The sequence below is a fragment of the Athalia rosae genome, chromosome 2 (genome assembly GCF_917208135.1).
Source record: "Athalia rosae chromosome 2, iyAthRosa1.1, whole genome shotgun sequence".
Taxonomy (NCBI): Eukaryota; Metazoa; Arthropoda; class Insecta; order Hymenoptera; family Athaliidae; genus Athalia; species Athalia rosae.
The window spans coordinates 15,409,191-15,427,520 of record NC_064027.1 but is presented as its reverse complement, the minus strand read 5'-3'; the positions used below and the strand labels follow the sequence as shown (position 1 = coordinate 15,427,520).

General features: G+C 34.9%; 2 protein-coding genes across 12 annotated transcripts; one reads left to right on the top strand and one right to left on the bottom strand.

Moving 5' to 3' along the window:
- The first annotated feature begins 58 nt into the window (after positions 1–58).
- Positions 59–13,690, top strand: LOC105692029 (far upstream element-binding protein 1). 9 transcript variants are annotated; one of them, XR_007277094.1, is made up of 16 exons: positions 62–373; positions 1,697–1,775; positions 2,125–2,340; positions 3,161–3,290; positions 4,080–4,334; positions 4,523–4,703; positions 4,830–5,030; positions 5,337–5,538; positions 5,698–5,855; positions 6,364–6,478; positions 6,623–6,793; positions 6,933–7,129; positions 7,256–7,570; positions 12,338–12,378; positions 13,015–13,097; positions 13,343–13,690. XR_007277094.1 is itself a non-coding variant. In XM_012410912.3 (14 exons), exons 1-13 carry the CDS (start codon positions 290–292, stop codon positions 7,535–7,537), a joined length of 2,271 nt encoding a protein of 756 aa, XP_012266335.1. In that variant the 5' UTR covers positions 59–289; the 3' UTR covers positions 7,538–7,570; positions 13,015–13,690. The 9 variants fall into 9 exon arrangements, 6 of the variants coding, with proteins under 6 accessions (XP_012266335.1, XP_020711559.1, XP_012266334.1 ...); XR_007277093.1 differs by lacking the exon at positions 12,338–12,378; XR_007277092.1 differs by having other exon boundaries at positions 13,015–13,690.
- Positions 12,910–18,257, bottom strand: LOC105692033 (GMP reductase 1-like). Of its 3 annotated transcripts, none has more exons than XR_007277096.1 (7): positions 17,990–18,257; positions 17,157–17,276; positions 15,423–15,680; positions 14,900–15,088; positions 14,617–14,819; positions 14,232–14,478; positions 12,910–14,201 (listed from the first exon to the last, which is right to left on the bottom strand). XR_007277096.1 is itself a non-coding variant. In XM_048650656.1 (7 exons), the coding sequence occupies exons 1-6, from the start codon at positions 18,074–18,076 to the stop codon at positions 14,283–14,285; spliced, it is 1,053 nt and encodes a 350-aa protein (XP_048506613.1). In that variant the 5' UTR covers positions 18,077–18,257; the 3' UTR covers positions 12,910–14,201; positions 14,238–14,282. The 3 variants fall into 3 exon arrangements, 2 of the variants coding, with proteins under 2 accessions (XP_048506613.1, XP_012266344.1); XM_048650656.1 differs by having other exon boundaries at positions 14,238–14,478; XM_012410921.3 differs by having other exon boundaries at positions 12,910–14,478.
- Between the last annotated feature and the right edge of the window lie 73 nt (positions 18,258–18,330).

The following is an 18,330-nucleotide window of genomic DNA, read 5'->3' as shown; positions in this document are numbered from 1 at the left end:
CATTGGAAAATTGGCAGGATGCCTTCTACAATGTGATACATTTCTAGCTCACTCGGCATCGTTCGTGGCCGACGCTTGCGCCTTGCGGTGTATTGTGGGTTTCTTTTGCGGATCGGTGCTGAGGCTATCCCGTCTAAAATAAAATATTCAGAAGGTAGCGTCAGCATCCAGAGCAAGATTTTCGAGGTATTTCAATTACTCGAACTCACGTTACCGAAGTTTGGATAGTAAAAGACAGACCCGGAGAAAATAGAGCGGATTTCATCGTCCTTCCCCTTCATGGTTCATCATGAGTGATTATTCAGCGGTCGCTCCGCCACAAAATTTCAGTCAAAGTTCTGCATTTGCAGCTGCCCTGCAACGCGCCAAACAGGTAAGGATACTAAATTAGTCACATTCATTTCAGGACCTTATTTTAACCGTCAAATACGCCGCATGGCCGCTCAAGATTTGCCCCACTTGCAATAGCTTGCTTGGGTGGCACATGCATGCATATTCACACAGATGCTTTCCGGATTTTACGATGCTTTGAATCCATGTTTATTATAATTATATTTTTTTCTTACATTTATTTTTCACTTCTGTCAAAACTTTTCATTTTTACCCTGTGAGTCGAAAAGAAATGTCAGCATAGTAGCTCATTGTCTATCTAACTGCTGCTTCTATCTTGATTTAACAATAGATGCGTAAGTTGAAATTTTTCATTTTCTACAAAGTTTACATTTACAGATCGGTCATTAACGTTTAGTTGACCACCAATATTCGATTAAAAAAATTTACTGTACTACCAAAAAAATTGCTTCTACACTTCACCATTCTGAAATTTTTTTTCTCACTTTTTTGATGTACTGTTGTATTAATATATCAACGGTTTGCAACTAGTTGACTCTGCGTCTTTGTCCAAATAATTCAGGTGATGTTTATGAGCAACGACTGATCATAGCTTTATGGAAATATAAGTTCCAATATGAGAGCTTTCGCACGTCCCTATACCTTATATGCATGTAGACTTTTTTACCAGAGTGATAAAAAAATATCCACCCGAATCTTAGTCTTTGGGAAATTTCTGTTAGTTGATTGGTTGTTTGCAAGAGACATGAATTTTCCAACGCAATAATAGCTCAGCAGAGCATGTTTTCTTGCATGTTGTTTTATTATATTGCGTCACAGCTTCAGCACTGTAAAATGATTCTTCATAATCTGTACAATATATCTCAAGATAAATTTTCTTACCCCTTACTCATGATTGTATACTGTGCTAGCAAGGCAATACAAAGGATTTCATGTTCTGCAGGTGGGCATAATGGTTTAACCCCTTCCATTCCCATTGTAGTCAGAAAGGGCTGCACGCCACCTCTAGGTTGCACAGTTTGAAGAGCAGTATTGTCCAAACCCCTCCTCATATTCTTGTCTCACTTATTTAATATGTACGAAAATTTTCTCACTTGTTGCTCTGTACGCCAACAGTTAGAACCACAGAATATTGAAAGTGCCTGTTTATCTCTAAATCTAAGTCATACTTGGCTCATGTATGATTTAAAATCACTTATATATTAATCTTATTTCATAATTTAATGTATCTGATCAATTACATTTTCAAAAATAATAACCAATCAGATGAATCAATAATAAACCAGAGTTCATTAAACCATGTATCGTAGAAACTTGATTTGAGATTTTAATTTTCTTTTCTCAGATTGCAGCTAAAATAAATCCAGCAGGCTCCCAAGGTAGTACCGAACAAAAGTTGAAGCGTCCTCTTGAAGATTGCCCAGGTGAGACAAATCAATCTCTACACTCTTGTTGATTACCTTATGATCTATCGATTTCTCTTTTCATTGTGTAGCTTCTACCATTAACCCATGGTCAATTTGGACAGTTTAATTTAATTTTAGGTTCACCACAATCATTGTTATGTATAATTATCTGTATTAGCTTAGTGCAAGGTCTTTACTGCCACATCATAAACGTGTTGGTAATGATCGAGTAGGTTTTAATTTGAAAAGCATCTGTTATTCTATATTATTAAACCAATCGATTTGTAATACAGCATTGTTTTTCGTTCATCATATTATGAGTATCTGAATTCTGCCCAAGCAAATGTCATTTTTTTAACTTCTCCAGAGCCAGAAGCTAAAAAAGTGGCGGCTTTAGTAGCAGAACCCCTGATTGGGCTACGGGGGGGCCCGCCCACTGGTACTTCTATCAGTGAAGCTGCAGCTCAAGCAGCTGTAGCGGCTAGAGTAGCTGTTCAATCAACTTCGCCTCCTGCCGTCATGGCTGGAATGGGAGGTATCTGTAATGAGGATATTAGAGTTCCAGATAAAATGGTTGGGCTGAGTAAGTATAAACATTATTCACATTCCCCCTTGAGTAAACAAAATTCTTACACCAACCACTGTTGTTAGTTGTATTTAATAAAGAAAGAAAAATTTACGAGATCTTCCATTCATGCACAACTGTTACCATTTCTGTTGAATCTGTTGTTGCTGCTGCAAGTCATGAATAATTTTGTGGATATGATATAACAGCTTTTTTGTTAGCTGTGATTTCCATTCGCTACTTTCTAACCTTCGTGATTGTCAGTAAATACACAAGAAATTATGAAATTATCTATCCTCTTTTTTTTCTAATAATGTTAATAAATATCAAGAATCACAGAAACTTATCATGCAGTTATTGTTGTATGTCTGGAAATCATTAATGTTACAACACCTGTAAAATTATACTGGCTTGTAATTATTTCTTTGCCAAGATCAAGTAGAGTTATTTTATAAAACAGTGATGCAACTGGTAGTAAATTATCTCAGGTGGGAAAATGCAATGATATTTCACTAAAAAGTCCATATCCTGTATGGTATATATTCATAATTTATTGAATCCAATGGTTGAAGGATACAAAAATGAATTTTACAGTAAGTTTCATAATTTTCCAGCCAAACCATTATTTCTGAAATTTGCTAAGCAATGCTTTACAAGTTCTGTAAAATTTCCTACCACAATTTCTGAAAACTTGAAGTATAAATGCACATGTTTCATGTTTCTCACAATTGTGCTTTTGAGCTTTAGGTCATACATTAAACATGTGTGACTCATTGGCAAATCTTCAATTCCTGTCTTTGGTTGAATGCTAATGACCATGTTCTTCACCTGTTTTCAGTAATTGGTAGAGGTGGAGAACAAATTACAAGATTGCAAAGTGAAACCGGATGCAAAATACAAATGGCACCTGAAAGTGGTGGATTGCCTGAGCGAGTCTGTACTCTGACAGGATCCAGAGAAGCTGTCAAGTAATTCACTTTTCATTCTTTCTTTGCTTTGGAAGTTGTATTATTGAAATAAAAATTATCATTACCCATTATTTTTATGATGAATTTGTCTCGGCACTATAGAGTTAGCTCTTAAATTCTGCTCATAAATTGTAAAGATATCATCAATTATTGTATCATGAATGATACTTGATTCGAAATTATAACAAAGTCTAGTCAGTCTCGGATCGCCCTATGATAACAACAATTAGTGATGGCGGGATCAAAATATGTGGTAACTTCATTGTATAGGTAAATCTCGTGTGTATTGTGATTGTATTCATACTCTCCCTTTCTTGCGTTTCCAAAAAAATATTTTTTTTCTGAAGTATGATTCAAATTTCTACTACCTTGAAAGCATCGTTACTTTCTGTACTACATACTAGCAGTTTCTGGGGTGATGGCATAACAATCTGATGACTATTGTTGATTTCATCAATATTTATTTTCATTCTTGTGTTGATCCCAAGGACACGCACACATTGATTTTAACCAGACTTTAACTCTTCAATAATTTTAACTCCCAATTCTATGACTAGATTGATATCAAAGGTCGTAATCTTCAGTGTGAAGTAAATTTTGAATGCTTCTGTCTGACAAACTTATGGTGCCGTGATAAGAATATCTAATTGATTTTTAATAAATGTGGCATAGATATTGAAAATTAACTTCAATTTCCTGAGATCACGCAATATGAATATCCATCATTGTATTATTTATCTATGCTTTGTCTAATCACATCAGCCAAGTGATACTCAAATAATATTTCAGTCGTGCCAAAGAATTAGTCCTTTCAATCGTTAATCAAAGAAGCAGAACGGAAGGAATTGGTGATATGAATATTGGCAGCAGTAGTGGTGGAGTAATCAGCCACCCTGGGTTTGTTGAAATAATGATCCCAGGTCCTAAAGTTGGTCTGATCATTGGCAAAGGAGGTGAAACAATTAAGCAGCTGCAAGAAAAGTCTGGGGCTAAGATGGTTGTTATCCAAGAAGGCCCTTCGCAAGAACAAGAAAAACCATTAAGGTAAATTTAGATTTATTACATTTTCCATTGTCCATCCTTTATTTATTCGGTTTTGTCAGTGTTCAGATTATATGCATTAGAAATGTACTTTTGTCAGAAATTCGTTGAAAATCGATCGAGTTCTGTTATGGTGCATTAGTCCTCATCAAATGTACAGATTACAATACAAACTTTATTGACCCTTCCAGAATAACAGGAGATCCACAGAAAGTTGAATATGCCAAACAGTTGGTCTATGAACTAATAGCTGAAAAGGAAATGCAAATGTTTCACAGAGGATCGCAAAGAGGAGCAGAAAGAGGAGGTGCCAATTATAATAACACCGACAACGGATTCAATCAAGGTTCTCAGAATACTGACGGAGTTGAGGTTCGTTGCTATCAGTTATTTTACATCATCAAGTATATTAGATAAAAAAGAAGCAAAATTGTACCTGTACACTTGAATAAGTTGAATAGCTAACATTTGAATAAATTGATGATAATTTTTTATTAGGTACTTGTACCTCGAGCTGCAGTAGGTGTTGTTATTGGAAAAGGTGGCGACATGATAAAAAAAATCCAAGCGGAGACGGGGGCCCGTGTGCAATTCCAGCAAGGCAGAGAAGATGGTCCAGGTGATCGAAAATGTTTACTTTCTGGGAAGCATCAGGCTGTAGAACAAGCAAGACAACGTATCCAGGATTTAATTGACAGTGTAATTGTAAACTTTGTTATAGCCTGAGAGTACAGACCAAATTTTGGCGAAAATGTGCCATATGCTGCTGAATTCCTTTTTGAATATCAAAAAAGAATGCAGGGAAACGTAAAGGTTTCGTTCTTTCGAATTCTTGCCAATAACTGATATCGAAATGACCCTCTTTTGTCACCCGAATGACTCAACTGAATAACGTGATTTATATTAGCTTTGAAACTGATCCAGTTACCCTGTTTTTCTGTTTGATAAAATTTTGAGTTTCATCACAAAGAGAGTTATAACTTTATAAACTATGTAATTCTGTAGCGACGGGATGATGGAAGAAATCCAATGGCAGGGGGTGGTCGAGGCGCTGGTGGACCACGTGGTAATGGATTTGGCAGTGGCCGAAATTCTAACGAGTTTGGAGGTGGCTGGGATAGACGCCAGGGTGGACCTATGGGCCAGGATAAGGTTGAAACAACATTCACTGTGCCATCGACTAAATGTGGAATTATAATTGGCAAAGGTAAAAGCTAAAATATCATCTTCAGAATATTTCGAGTTTGTCAAACGTTGAAAAGAAAACATGTAGAATCCTACATCCCAACAAACATTACTATGCCCCTAACTGCTGCTAGCCAGAGCATTAACACAATTTTACAGAACTATATTCAACTGTCTTCAGGTGGTGAAACCATTAAACAGATCAATCAACAAACTGGAGCACACTGCGAACTTGATCGGAGGAATCAGAGCAACGAAAATGAGAAGATTTTCATCATCCGTGGAAGTCCAGATCAAGTGGAGCATGCAAAAAGAATATTCAGCGAGAGACTTGGATTGGTAAGTGATTTTTTACATTGCTTTGACGAATTGTTTATTTCTTTAGTCCAATGCCTACTACAAAAAATGTTTTCACACTATTTTGCATACTAACTTCATAAGTAGAATATATTGAAATGAGATGGATGTATGGAAATCACAAAGACCAGCAGGCGCTTGCCTGAATACCTCCTTACCTTCGGTTTTGCTTGCAGAAGCATTGCTGAATGCAAGTCAATTCTTCCCAATAATTAGGCGCATATAAATCATGAGATCATCGTGCTAACCACTAGACTTCTTTCTATAATTCACGTTTATAGGTTGCAGAAACATAAACCTTTCTCACCATTTATGTCAGTCTGTGTTTTTGTGATATGCTGAATTGCAACCATATGTAATGCCGCATCATTCAAAACTACTTGAATTATATGTGAACTTGTAATCAGAACATGGTGCTTAAAATCTTATAGTACCACAGCACAGTTCTGTAGTACTTGGTGAAAGATTGGAGGAATTCTATGAATTACAGAGTCCGAGCGGAGCTCCCTTCTCTGGAGGTCAAGGTGCTATTGGATACAATCCAAATTGGAATTCTGGATCAGGATATCAATCTTGGCCGAATCAAGCTCAATCCAATGATACAAGTAATTATATTTGGCACCGCACCGTTTTATTTTGAAAAACATTCACGCTTATAGGTTCAAAATATCTGTGCTTTTATTTTCAGCAAATGTTGAAACTGCTTTAGTTCTACTATTTAAAATTTTATTTGTGTGTTCTTGTTGTAGGTGGTCCAGGTGCGGCACCCGGTGGGGTACACGTCAATCCACAAACGGGGCAACCAGATTATAGTGCACAGTGGGCAGAATATTATCGGTCTCTTGGCATGCATAGAGAAGCTGACATGATCGAACAACAGGCGAAACAAGGAAAGCCAGATGCAGCGCAACCACAACCAGGTTAGTCCTCTATTTTTTCATGTCGCTATGTGGATAGTATTCTCTGAAATTTTCTCATTATTTGTCACTGCGTGTATAGTCTTTTGATATGTCGTACTCTAATCGCGGTGTTGAATTACCTGGGAACGAATCTTTGTAGGAAATGCTCCTAGTCAAGCTAATCCAGCACCTAGTGGATCTGCAGGAGCTGTTCCACAACCACAACAACAACAACCACAAAGTGCAGCACAAAATGGAGGACAGGCAGATTATAGTGCTCAGTGGGCAGAATATTACAGAAGTATTGGCAAAGTTAAGGAAGCTGAGGCCATAGAGGCGCAGATGAAGGCCGGAAAGGTAAAAGCCACATTGATATTATCATATAATAGAAACTTGATTCACCTATCAATATTTTACATAGCCGTATTTACTATGAGTATGAATGCAAGGCCTAAGAACTGAACTACATTCCATTGGGTTTAGAACGTGGATTCTTTTCAGTTGGGCTTACAAGGAAATCAGCTGGCACAGCCTCAAATGCAACAAGCATTACAGGGGCAATCAGCTGGGCCACAAACCGGAACCCCAACATCGTTTCCTCAGAGTTATGGTAGCTATCCAGGAATGGGACCAGGATCTGCTCCAGCGGGTTATTATGCCGGTAGTACGGGTTCTACGACCCAGCCGCAATCAGGGCAACAAGCTCCCCCCTTTCCAGCTGGCTATCAGAATTATTCATATTCCCAGCCAAACTCCGACAACTAAGCTTCAACGTACGAAAGATGAGACAGATAATACGTAAGTAGAAATATACTTATACCTATCTGTATACCTTTGGGCATAAATGCCTACATTAATATGTATATTATAACAAGAAAGATGCATGTCTTTTATATCGTTTTGTCTCTTAATTTGTGATATTTATCCTAATAGGTATAGGTGTAGGTTGTTATTACAGTCTGCAATTTTATTATGTTTACCACAATAATGAATACTCGCTGCGGTATGATTTCATATATCTGTTAAGTGCATTTATTCTTAACTTGAACATTGACTGGTTAAAATATTGAATATGTGCTCACATTGAATAATATGTTGGAAATTAGTTTGTTTTTCAACCTGTTGTAAAATTCATTGCAGATGTGGTTCGCCGAATGCTATCAGCACCCATTATGGTGTATTTGCAACTGTGTTTTAAACAAAAAGTACAGGTTATTATCAGTGTGGCATTGATTTTTTCATTTATTTATTCATCAAATATATACCTATATATAATATATCATGTGTACACTGTTACCCAGAAAGTATCTGCAATTATTTTGCCTTAATTGAACCATTGTTGTGGAATCTTGAAGCAAATTAATAAAATTGGAAATGTCTTGTTTTTTATCTGAAAGTATTGTCAGTAAGCCATTTGAAAATATTTCGCCATTTAGAATTTGCACTTTTATCACTCATTTATACTATAGCCCTCTTTTCCCCACGGTTTGTTTTATTTTTATTGTTGCAGTTGTTACTTCACGTCGCATCACTTATATCATGGCCATATGTAAGCTTTGCTAACTGTTTGTATGTACTTCGTTTATTCATTACAGCGCCAACATACATCACTTGCAGGCACCGATGAATAAGTGCTAGATATCGATCCGCAGTATGCTGCTAGAACAAGAATGCATCAGTCTCCAGTTCAATGTCAGGAAAGGTATAAGAGATGACTACTCGATAGAGTAGCAAAACATAATCACACGTTTACCATGAGTCATTTTGGCTACTATGTGACTTCCGACAACCAATGGTTTAATTTTTTTTTTAATACTTGCAATAACTTTCTGGATATCATATATGTACGCTCGTATCATAATTTGACAATCTCATATTGATTATTATGAAATTGGCATACTTTGGCACATTCAGTTAGTCCGTACCGACATTTCATTTATTATAATTAAGTATCTAATGGTAATAAAAATATTAAAAAAAAGGAAACAAAAAACAAACAACAGAAACACTGTCTTGTTTTGTCTAAAACTGTATTATTAGGCAGAAAAAACGTGCAACATCCCTGTCACTTGAACTTTTACCGAAGTTTGAGTCGTTCTAAATTTGCGCATCATGAGCTTTCCCAAGATATATTATGTGTAACAAATAGTATCTAAGAACCAAAAATGAACAGATGAAATAGTGTGATTGGACTATATTATGAAGGAATAATTTGTGCATTGGGTTACAAAATTATCCTGCTCGAATCAAACAATTCTATCTTGCTAGATTTCAATAGCTTCAATTCTGTTTAAAAAAAAAACAAAAAAAATGCACAACTCTACTTAACTCCTTTATTTGAACCTTGTCTTTTGAAATGTATGTTCACTTACCTCGATTGAATGCAACTTCTACAACTCTGTGCGTGAGTAAAATCGAACACTTCTTCCTGACTGTGTTGCCTGATAATTTAGCGCATAACATAGTCCAATCACCATTTATTCTAGAGCTCATTTTCAGTTTACGAATAAAAATGATTATGTATGGTACACACAGCTTTCTGATTTACAGTAATGTTTCCGAGTATGTCCTCTTCTGAACATCGCTTACCGGTTCAGCGAGTAAAGTGACTGTAGAGAAAATTTTGATTTCAAAAGAATGAATGTTAATCTCATTCTTAGAGACAATCGAGTTGCAGCTTGCGAAGCTTCTTGATATGTAGCTTCTCGAACTGCAATACATATATATCTGGAAAGAACGCCAAGCTAATCGCCCTCGCTCTACCTTCAATCGATGTTACGGTGGTGTGCTAAGTACCTTCTCTGGCCCGATAGCATCCGATGTAGGCTCCAGTTGATAGGACTCTACAGTTATTAAGTGATGCATAAACCCTATATTTAGTCAATGCCTAACATAAATTTTGAGGTATGACAAATTAACAGCTTGAATTGGGCGAGTTGTTCAACTGTTATTGATTAGTAATTCTTCGAACGATACTGCTAACATCTAGCATATCGTTAACATGAATTGTTGATAGTGTTTTCTAACTATAGTTGGGTATTTATTCATACCTCTAAAAAGTGGCCGTCCAACGGTGACGAGTAAGGTATACAATTCTACTGGATTTTATGGCACTCTCTGTTAGTCTCATTCAATCACATCCACAATTTGAAGCAAAAAATAGTGAATGATTTGATATAATTTGAATGAAGAACTGGTCATAACTAAATTTTTAACCAACCTAATTCCAGACGTGTACAATATTAAATAATCTTACAAATCGTAATCATGAATTTTGATAGTGCTTTGCAGTATGACACAAGCCAGGGTAATGGATCAAAAGTTGTCAAATCAAATTTTTGTCAAACAGTAATGTTTTCCTCTATTATGATCGTAGATCATATGCAAAATTCTTATGAGAAAATTTTTTGTTATTGTATCATACTACTATTTTGGTAATCATCAATTTAATTTTTTGTCTGACATAACGTGTCAAGATTCCAATGAGTGTAATAACACATTGGTACATGGGGTGTGTGCATGAGTTTGCAGCTCAATGGAGCAAAGAGAATATATGAGTTATTGATATCAATGATTTTTAGAATTAATAAAAATTGGGATATTTGTGGTCATCTGATTCCTAATGAATCAAAATAGCAATATACGTGAGCTGAGATGTGTGGTAATACTTGATAAAATAATTGATTTCTAGTTCAATTTCAAAAAGCTTATTAAATGTGACACTAAATAGTTCGGAGACGACTGTAAAAAATGGCTGATACAGTATTTCGTGTGAGATAATGAAAGAATTCATATAGCGCTTGACTTCAACAAGACTTGGTATATGAAGAACGAAGAGCATATAGAAAATAAAGATGCAAGCAATGCATAATATTCCTGTGAAGTTGATGTGAGCTATCATTTTTAATGATTGTATGTATTGTAATGAATTGTTTATTTCAGATAGATTTCAGATAGCTTTCCATTGGGACATGGTTAATGCTGCTATATCTTCGTGTAATATTCACGCTGAGAGTTATGAATTGGCTACAATGAAAAATTATACCTCATTTCATGCGATCAATAGTACTGACTATGTCTTATACTACACGTATATATACACACATATATATATATATACATATATATATAACATATATATCTCAACAAATATTATCCAAAATGCTTCTTTTCATATATTGTAGAATACGATTTATGTTTTAATTATAGGTAATAAGGCAATCTGAAATTTATTGAAGTCAGTAGGGTAAATTATTCCTGATATGCTGTCCATCAGTGTTTCATTTTCTATGATATGTATTTGTGTTCCATAATACATAACTGTAAGATGGATTAAAATTACCAGGGGATGCAGCAGATGAATGAAAAAAGGGAACCAGAGCTCAACTAAAATCTATATATTTCATCATATCTCTAATTTCAAATGCCTACTGTAGAATTTCACTAAAATAATATTATGATACAAAACTAATGCAATAGGATATTTGTTCGTCAATTATTTTACAAAAAATATAATAACCGTTTTGTTTATCAATGATAGAGAACGTTAATACTTACATGAGCCCATGTTGACATGTTTCCATGCATAAGTAGGGATAAATTGTTCAATATTGACTTGTATTGCCGATAATAGTTTAGTTATACTATGTATGTATGCAAATGAATTACATTATCCTGTTCAGTGCACTATGGTATTATATCAGAAAATACAACTGTGACTTATTTTTACTTGAATCATCAACGATACCAGTACCATTTCTAGGTTCAAATGGGATGATAAGGTGAAGCATTACAGCTGTTCAGTAATAGGACTGCACAACCCAATGTTGAGTTCACTTCTCTATTCCATATGGCTTGATAATGCGTTATTAGGAAACCAGCAGCTGTGCACTACTGGCGTATTCAAAAATTTACCCTGTTATGATACACTTATTGCCTGTTAGTAACAATTTTCTAAATCTATGGTCTCGATACTTGATGAGTTGAAGGTATACTTTATATCATGAGTCCTGATATAATGGTATGTTGATTTTGAATTTCCAATTCTATTCCCATAATGATCTGATGCGGTGTAATCGTTATAACTCCAAGCTCCTTACAGGTATGATTATCACTTCATGTTACTCCATGTTACTACAATTTCTTATTTAGCTGTTCACGTCAGCAAAACAGAGTTGGAACCGTCATCGTCAATTCTTGTTCGTTATGAAATGTAATAGCTGATGCTCATTTAAAGTTGTGCAATTATCTCTTTCATGCCCCATTTACATATCCTGCATATCTAAATTGCTTTATGCACATGAAGTTACATTGTAAATTTAATACCTGTTAATATTAATCATAACATTCATACACTCTCGACATGTATAATTCAACAATAGCTTCATTCACCTGTTTAAATCGAAAAACAAGTGTTTATCATGATGATTCTGATCTAATATTGCAACAATAATTTGTAATTTTTAGTATATCTATTTTGTGAAACAATTATATGAATTTCGTGTAGACAGCCAATTTAAATAATTCTTACGCGCGCAGTATATTTGATAAATTAATCATTAATAGGTTCAGTGCTGAGGAATTCCGATATCAGACAGTAATATAAGGTACGAATTCTTATTGATTTGATTTTGTATCTAATGCAACCGTGTTTACAAAATTCTCACTAACTTCAAGTTATGTAAGTTGTTTTGGCTGCTATCAGAGTATTATTCATATTTACTTTAGGTCATGCTCTATCGTACATTTACCTTTTTTCGATATTTGCTATCCAGTTGGTGAATATTTGGCAAAAGACATACAGGATTGTGTTCTGGAGATCCGAACGTATCAATGTATGTTTATAAGTATAAATCGCAATGTTTTTGGTGATCCTTAAGTGTGTACACACTTAATACGTATGTTTGATTTGGTTTCCGTATTCTGTATATTTTTCATGTAACTTGAATGATTCATCATCAGTATGAATTTTGATAAAATTCATCAGTTCATTTTCCTTTTTCACGTGGTCTACTACTTTCCTGCATACAAACCTTAATTACAAATTTCATACTCAATGACGATTACATGTGTTATTTGTTTGGTGATTGATAAAAAAGAACTTTGTATGAAACAGACAACAGCTTTGTTAAGAGATGTATGTCTTCAATGTACATTTTTATTGTGCCTCCCATAACAAGTAATTACAATGCATTATTTGAGTTGTACAATTATCTAGAGTGAACAAACTTTTTGCTGTACAGGAGTTGAAAACGTCCAATCAATTTGCAGAGGTTTTCCCTTATCATTACGCTCCGTGGAACAGGCAATCAAATCCTTAGCACACGTACGTATGTCTTTAAATCATACTTTAATCAGAATGTGCTTGCAGGTAAAATAATTAATGAATGGGTGTGCGCATGGTATCTGGCTGCTTAGTCGCTAAAGCTTATTTGAAATAGGATTGTAATGACTAATGTACAACCTTAATAGTATATTGTGCCATTAGACCATAATTCATTTGTATAGTTTTGACATATCTTTCGTGATTTTCGATGTATTCATATGCTGCTTTTTATTCTGAACTTATAGCTATTTCCGACGCAGGCATAGAAATCTCTCACGTATCATTTTTATTGTGCAGAGCATACGAAGTGATGTGGATTAGGGTGAGTAATATATAATTGTGGAATACTGAAAACTAATTGTAAAAAATGAGTTGAATGTATTCTGAGCAGAAGTGTAATTGATAATTCTAATGGTTTGCCAATTTTATATTGTATTTGTTGATTGAATTCATGATCACTTGTGTCTTGTAGGCTAAAGCTGTTTGTGAAAGGTCAACGATTCATCATGCTCTTATAATAAATGTAAAACTTACTAGTGGCAGTGAAAATGTAGATCGTATTTTTTTCACAATAAAACAATCGTACTAAATTACATTCGTGTTCTTGATTGTAGCTTCAAACTTTGAATTTACATTTTGCCTCATATAGTTTCATTTGTTTATTAGTTATTTTCTCCATAATCCTACATTGAATAGTCAACGTGCTACGTTAATGTCACTGTAACTCGGTTATAGCATATACAATACAATCACATCATCATAAGCTTGTAGATAAGCAAATGAAACTATAGGCTACATCTGGCAGTTAGGAACCATCAGTTCATCACAAAGTACAATAGATCAAAATAGATGAAAATAAATAAATTGCACGCTATGCACAAATTCATTTTACATTAATACTCTATGTGTACATAACATGATCAAAAATTTGGAACTTATATCTAATTTGTGCATTATGGTTGTTATTTGATGAATAGAAATTGGGCTATACCAAACAGATAAATAAGCAATTATATCTTATACCTTCTATAAATATTATTATCAAGCAAATAATCTACAAACTTCACTATAAACACTACGACAACAATTATTTAATATATATATGTATATATATATATATATATATATATAGATATATATATGTATAACATTCTCATCACTCCGTTCAATTAGCCGCACTAAAGTTTAATAGATTGGTGGTGGACCATAAACAGGATTTAATTGCTGAGTACAGCGTATAAATGTGGCTCGTCGTGGGAGTTCTTGCAAACGAGCTGCTCCGGTATACGTGCATGCCGAACGAAGTCCACCTAGCATATCCAATACTGTACCCTCCACATCACCTTTATATGGAATTTCAACGGTCTTGCCTTCCGACGATCTGTAGTCCATTAGAAGAAATTCGTTGGTATCAAACATTAAATATGACCAAAATGTATCTCATAAAATGATCTGCATACGCTATTTCTTTTACAAACTCAAGGTTTTCCATATTTGGAGGGTTTGGCGAACGATTTACCTGTACTCTGCAACTCCACCGGCATGTTTTTTCATGGCGGTAGTCGATGCCATGCCATAAAATAGTTTAAACCGTTTTCCATCTTTCTCTATTGTTTCTCCGCCGCATTGATCATGTCCTGCAAACATACCCCCGGCCATGACAAAGTCAGCACCGGCACCAAAGGCCTTAGCCAAATCGCCGGCGCATGTACAACCTCCGTCCTATAAATATAATATGAATCGAAAAATCTCAATTGCAAGATTCAGTTCAAAACACAATTAGTACATTCTATGACTCTTACAGAAATAATATGTCCGTTTAAACCATGTGCCGCATCCGCACACTCGATAACGGCACTTAATTGGGGGTAGCCAACTCCAGTTTTCATTCGTGTAGTACAGACAGAGCCTGGACCTATTCCCACTTTGATCACATCAGCGCCAGACAATATTAGCTCTTCAACCATTTCCCCAGTTACAACATTGCCAGCCTATAAAACAATATCTCAGATTATTTTCAAACATCCAGTTGATCTGTGAAAAAACTAGTCTACGAAGAAGGGCTGTAATCATAAACATTATCAGATCGGTGGATAACAATTCCGAAGTGGCCAAAATGACATTGGAAGATCAATTCGAAGGAGAATTGGTAGTAGTCTGTTGGATCATCTTTTAAATTTTTAATATCTTGAAATGAACAGCATAAATAACTATAGTCGTACTGGCCGAAACACATCTTCCGTTTTTACTCTCGTCTTAGTCAGATTATGGTGACCAGTAATCTGCAATTTTATATGCAATTTGAAATTAAAATTACCGACTCACAATTATTGTGTGATCTGGGAAGGCGAATCGAACTCTTCTAACAAATTCAACGAAGTGTTGCGAATACCCATTAGCAACATCTAAGCAAATGAACGATAGTTCTGGGACTGATTTCAGAATACTTGAAAGACGTTCAAAGTCTTCCTGACTTGTTCCTGAGCTGACTGCAACGTTTCCAACGCATTCCGGATGCTTGGCTGCAAAATCTTTCCATTCCTCCGCTGTGTAGTATTTGTGTATCGTGGTGAACAATCCATGCTGAAAAAAATGTAAGCCTTTCAATTGACTTTGAAAATATGTTTTACATCAGAAGGAGATTAATGGATTGATTAACCCCTGCGCTCGAAATACAACTCTCACTCGTTATTTGGTCTTCTGCAAAAAGTATATTAGCGGGTAAGAGACGGTTAATGTTTGATTTGTTCATCAAACTGTTCCAGACGGTTGTTACAGTTGTCTAATTACTCTTCTGAGATGTAAAGATACCAGAAAAATCGAAATATAATTATTTTATGTCATTTTATGCATGTGAAGTAATTTCATATTATCTGTAAGAATAATTCGTTGAATATACGCGAAGCCGTTTTGAGTTCACCTGGGTGAAAAAGTCGTCGAGTGTAAAGAATGCTTCCTCAAGCGACTCAAGTTGATGAAGAAGCATTATTATCATTTGCAAATGTATCGTCGACGCAGCAATGTAACGCAAAAGTTACAACGAATGATGATTTGACAACTTTTTTTTCTCGCTCGACCCGCACTTTTGGCGTACGACTCCTGACGTAAAAATATAGAAATTTAATTATCTTTGACAAAGATAAGCATTGTGTATTACAACTTCTGATGAAACATGGTACATTGTCAACCAAATTTTCCATTACTACGAATAGTATAAGTTGAAATAATGGATTTTTCTCATAGTTTTTCTAATCGCTAATTAGTGCGGTTATCGCGTACACCGTACATCAATACTAGCGCTTTTATCAAAGTTTTACTTCGAGGAAATACATGTGGATGGTTTTTCTCCTAATATCGACATAACAAAATTTAGACAACATAATTTCAGGATTCTACCGAAATTTGGATAAAAGTTGCATACGGTATGATTGAAGTTCACGTAATTTTTTGTGAATTTTCACATCAAACTTCTTGATTGCGAAATTTTCACTGAATTATTTGTTTCAGGTTTTCTATATAATCCTGAAGAAAAGTTACTTTTTCAATCATTACCTGATTGAATCGAGGAATATTTTAGTTTTCTCATATATCTTGCTATCCTTGAAAAAATAAACATTTTCCGAGCTATCATGAGCTCGCATAATCATATACATATCATATGTATACATATAGGAGTATTCGAATTTGACACAGGGCTCCTGACTGGCCAACTTGCGCCACCATTTTCCATACTCGGAATTCAAACGGAATGAAAGTTCTTATGTTTTTAGATGTCCGATATTTAAACATAATGAAAAGGCTTGCACAGGGTGGAATTTTGAAGCCATGGAGTCCAAATTCATGTCGGTATTATTAAAATTCACGTATAATAAGTATTATTTGACCAATTAGCAGTAATTATACAAAATTATCATGTATTTCGCTTATAATTCTAGCCTGCCGAATTTTTGTCGAATGACTGAATCAACTCGGTCGATTGAACTGTAATACTATCGATTACATTTACGTTTTAAAAATTGCAAATTCATATTGCAATACAGTTATACAATTTCAACAAACCTTCGTCAGTGTTTTGGCCATATCGAATGTACCAATAGTATCCATATTTGATGCCATTACAGGGATACCCTTGTAGGTGCGTTTTGAATTCCGAAATTTCATTTCCCTATAGAGATCGACCTGTGGGAAAATAAAAACATTTCAGTGGGTGGTTCTTAATTTAAAGAGGTCTTTTTCTGCATTGCACATCATTATGTTTTTGTCATTTTCTAGAAATACTTCAGAAATGAGATTCAATTTGTTGTATCTTTCCGCAAGTTACTTGACATTCGATCAATAATGCAAGTTGGAAGCAACCTTTCTTACATTTCATCATTTTTTTCCAGTCGATATATCACTGAGTATATTCTTGGACAAAAAATAATGATGATCATTTTGGTTGGATGGAAGGTGGTGTTGTACCATGATAATTCTCATCGATTAGTTTCTGACAGCATCATTTGCTTAAAGGATGATGTTTCCTAATTGCAAGTTACCCTTGACTACAATAAACACAGATATTATCTTATGTCACGAAATACTTTAATTCTGTTGTCAAGTAGTGGATTTGATGCAAAATTGTGCCTTTTAAAAGAAATGAATGGGAATTCGGAAAATTATGCACGCGCGAAGTTTAAGTAAAAGTAAATAGAAATTATTTCAACGTTGAAAAAGAAGATGAAGATTGTATTATAGAACTGCAAAATTTTTTTTTGGACCAAGGTTCATCATCGGATTCGTGATCCTACGGGTGAACAAGTATTTTGTCAATGCCGCGAATTCGTCCAAAGTATTGTTGGAATGAGCTCGAATTTCAGCGAAAAAAATTTCATACAAAATGTTAATGTACTTACGTCTGATCTACTTTTAAGAGTACTCCTCTTCGGCCGTAGCATAACATCCTTAAAGTCTAATTTAATATCATTAATAATATTCGGCATCTTATTCGTATATGCAGACTTTTCAAATTTTAAGATAACATCAATCCCTAAGCAGACAACGACGTCTCAACTAACTTTAACAAATGATCACTGTGCTACCGTACTGTGCGATTAGGTCGATGGTATAAAAATACGCTAGCTTGGAAATTTATTATACAGTTTTACTAAAGAGCCATATCAGCTCAGTAAAATATACACTACGCACGCGTCAGGAAAGTTCTAGTTCTTGCTTCTGATACGTTGGTTCAAGCGCT